Below are 2,773 nucleotides of genomic sequence, written 5' to 3' on the forward strand. Positions count from 1 at the left end.
AGAATTTGTATTCCTAATCACTTTGTTATACTGCTTCAGTCTTTAGTCTAAAAATCACGCTGGTATGAAAAGGGCGTCACTATCCCTTCATTAGGGACAGCTGTCGTGAGGCCAAGAGAGTAACACACAGTCCCTCAACCCAGTACAGTACAGTGGTTCTCAGTCCTGTGTGTTGAAATCAACTGGAGAGCTTAAAAAAAAAATGTCCTGGCCTGATTCGTATGTATGAAGGAAGGTTGAGAACCACCGACTGAATAGTTCAGAGGGTAGGCGGAGGAGAGGGCTAGGGAGGATATGAAACTGAAAACTTTGCTGCTTCGATAGAGCTGTTCAGTTGCCGGAACCAGTATCATTTGTAACATGTACTAATTCTTTGTTCTGATTTATATTTCAGTTTAAATTTGTGGGGCTAAAGAATTTCCCTTGTACCCCTGAGAGCCTGTGTAAGATGCTTTCTATGGATTTCCCTTTTGAGGTAACAAAACTATTGTCTTTACTGCCTTGACATGATTGTAGGATACAGGGGGACTTAGTTACACAAGATCTTAAAATATCTGCTGACTTTGCTGTGTCAAAGCATCAGAAAGGGACTGAAAGCTGATCTGGGGAGAGGATGTGCTCGCTGCCTTCGGAGCCTCAGCTCCACTGCCGTGGGCTGTGTCAGGATGCCAGAGCTGGAAGCCCTGAACGGAGAGCTCATCTGCTCCCTCATTTTATAGATGGGGAAACTGAGGCCCAGAGAGGGGCAAGGACTTCTGTTCCCAGGTCCTTCTTGTGTGCCTCTCCTGCTCCCCTCTTCAGGCTCAACAAGCAGGTTTGCCTTTGCCCATCACACCCTTTAAAATTCTGCCTAGTCACCTACAAGGATTTGCTTGGACTGGATATAGTTTCATAAAAGGATCACAGCTTCCCAAGTGAGGAAAAGGCTGAGTTGCCTGTATTTCTGGGAGTCAATTAAGAAGGTGGTAAGAACACCATCTTTATTTATAACCTTATGCCCCAGTGACAATAAATGCTTTTTAGAGATGAGTCACTGAATCACAGAAAAGAAAATGTGGGACTGCAGGAGGTCTTCCCGTTGAGGAAAGCTGAGTTTCCCAGAACACGGCTTGCAAACAGTTCAGGGGGAGGCGTAGGCAGCCAGCGGTAGCGGGGGAGCAGGCCTTCTGGACAGCCTGTGTCCCTGTGTCAGCAGTCCAGTGCCACCGAGGGGCCGTCCAGCTCGCCCACTTTGTGTTCCCTGCACGGAGCTCGCCCACGCCGCGCAGACCTCTTGGTGGAAAGTATGTGGAATCTGGGGACAGAAGACCTGGGTTCGAGTTCAATTTCTGCTTCTTACTCACTGTGTATTTTTAGGGCTCCCTGAGTCTGAGCAGCCCTATTCTCTCTGATGCTCTAGGAGAGTACCTTGTAAACAGGAAAATGCTATTTATGTTTGTATTTTCTAAAATTTAGTTTTCCGGGCCATTTCTTCATGTGAGAAGTGAGGACTCTTTTTCCTCTGTCAGTGACGCAGAAAAAGGAGTTGGACCATAAGAGCTGTCCCTGTGTGTATAGGCTCGCCTGGAAACACGGTCCCAGAGTCATTTTGATCCTTAATTCCCCCTCTTGTAGGTGGATGGACTTCTCTTCTACCACAAGCAGGCTCACTATAGCCCCGGAAGCACTCCCTTGGTGGGCTGGCTGCGCCCCTACATGGTGTCAGATGTCCTTGGCGTCTCTGTGCCGGCTGGCCCGCTAACCACCAAGCCAGAATACGCTGGGCACCAGCTCCAGCAGATTATTGAGCACAAGAGGAGCCAGGAGGGCACGAAGGAGAAACTCACACACAAGGCCTCTGAGAATGGGCACTATGAGCTGGAGCACCTGTCAACCCCCCAGCTGAAGGGTTCTCCCCGTAGCCCTGAGCACACTGGGAGCCTCATGGAGAACTAAAGAGGGCAGCCTCGTTTTAGGAATCACAGGATGGTACCTGGCCCCAGAAGGAAGACTGGGGAAGGAGGACAGTGACAACAGGTGACTTCATTTTAGAGTGGACTTTCCAAAGCCACTCTAGCTTACCTCCTGTCTGAAATGCTGGCTCTAAGAACTGGGGGGCAGTCCCAGATGGGGTGGCATTCGGATTGATTGGAACAGCTCCTTCCTTGACAAGTGTATCCCATATCTACAATGTAAATATACGTAATTCTTAAGAAGTTGTTTGTGATTCTTTTTTTTTTTCTTTTTTGATCTCAAGATCATTGAGTAAGTTTGTGATTCCTAAGCTTCTTAAGCTTTAGGCCACTGTGCACCTCCCCTCCGCACCCCACGCCCCAGGCTGCTTAAACCCTGACTGTTCAAGTCCTGGCCCATCTCACTCTTTCTGGAGCTCATTCTGCTGAGTTTCCAGTTGCTGCTGTTGGTAATGTCATTTTCTGCAAGGTCTTACCAGGAACTGCAGTTCTTGGTATTTGAATGTGTTCCCTCTTCTGAGAAGGCAAGTGTGATTTCTTTGGTTTAGACAGAGCCAGAGATAAAATGCAAATGGAGTTCATTCATTCAACAAATGTTTGAGCTCCCGCCAGGAGATAAGCCTTATGCTAGGCGCCTGTGATGCAGAGCTGGCTATGGAGGTAGACAGGACTCAGTGCCCGCCCTTGACGACTGCACAAGCCAGTGGGAAAATCAGCCCACCAGTATACAGAGCACAGCAAGATGGTGAGATGATTACTTAAGTGCAGACAGGTGCATAGAGCATGGCGGCCAGGAAGAGCGGAGGGGGGCTTTGCACAGG

General features: G+C 48.7%; 1 protein-coding gene across 2 annotated transcripts in view; it reads left to right on the forward strand.

The window, feature by feature from the left end:
• SNUPN (snurportin 1) overlaps positions 1–2,195 on the forward strand; it is a 39,988-nt gene extending 37,793 nt beyond the window's left edge. For both annotated transcript variants that reach the window (XM_012640609.1, XM_012640608.1), the window contains 2 exons: positions 395–475; positions 1,615–2,195. In XM_012640609.1, coding sequence (XP_012496063.1) covers positions 395–475; positions 1,615–1,935 — 402 coding nt within the window. In that variant the 3' untranslated portion in view covers positions 1,936–2,195. The remainder of the gene's footprint in view (positions 1–394; positions 476–1,614) is intronic.
• Positions 2,196–2,773: the final 578 nt, after the last annotated feature.

This window comes from Propithecus coquereli, unplaced genomic scaffold (assembly GCF_000956105.1).
Source record: "Propithecus coquereli isolate 6110/MARCELLA unplaced genomic scaffold, Pcoq_1.0 Scaffold155, whole genome shotgun sequence".
Lineage (NCBI taxonomy): Eukaryota > Metazoa > Chordata > Mammalia > Primates > Indriidae > Propithecus > Propithecus coquereli.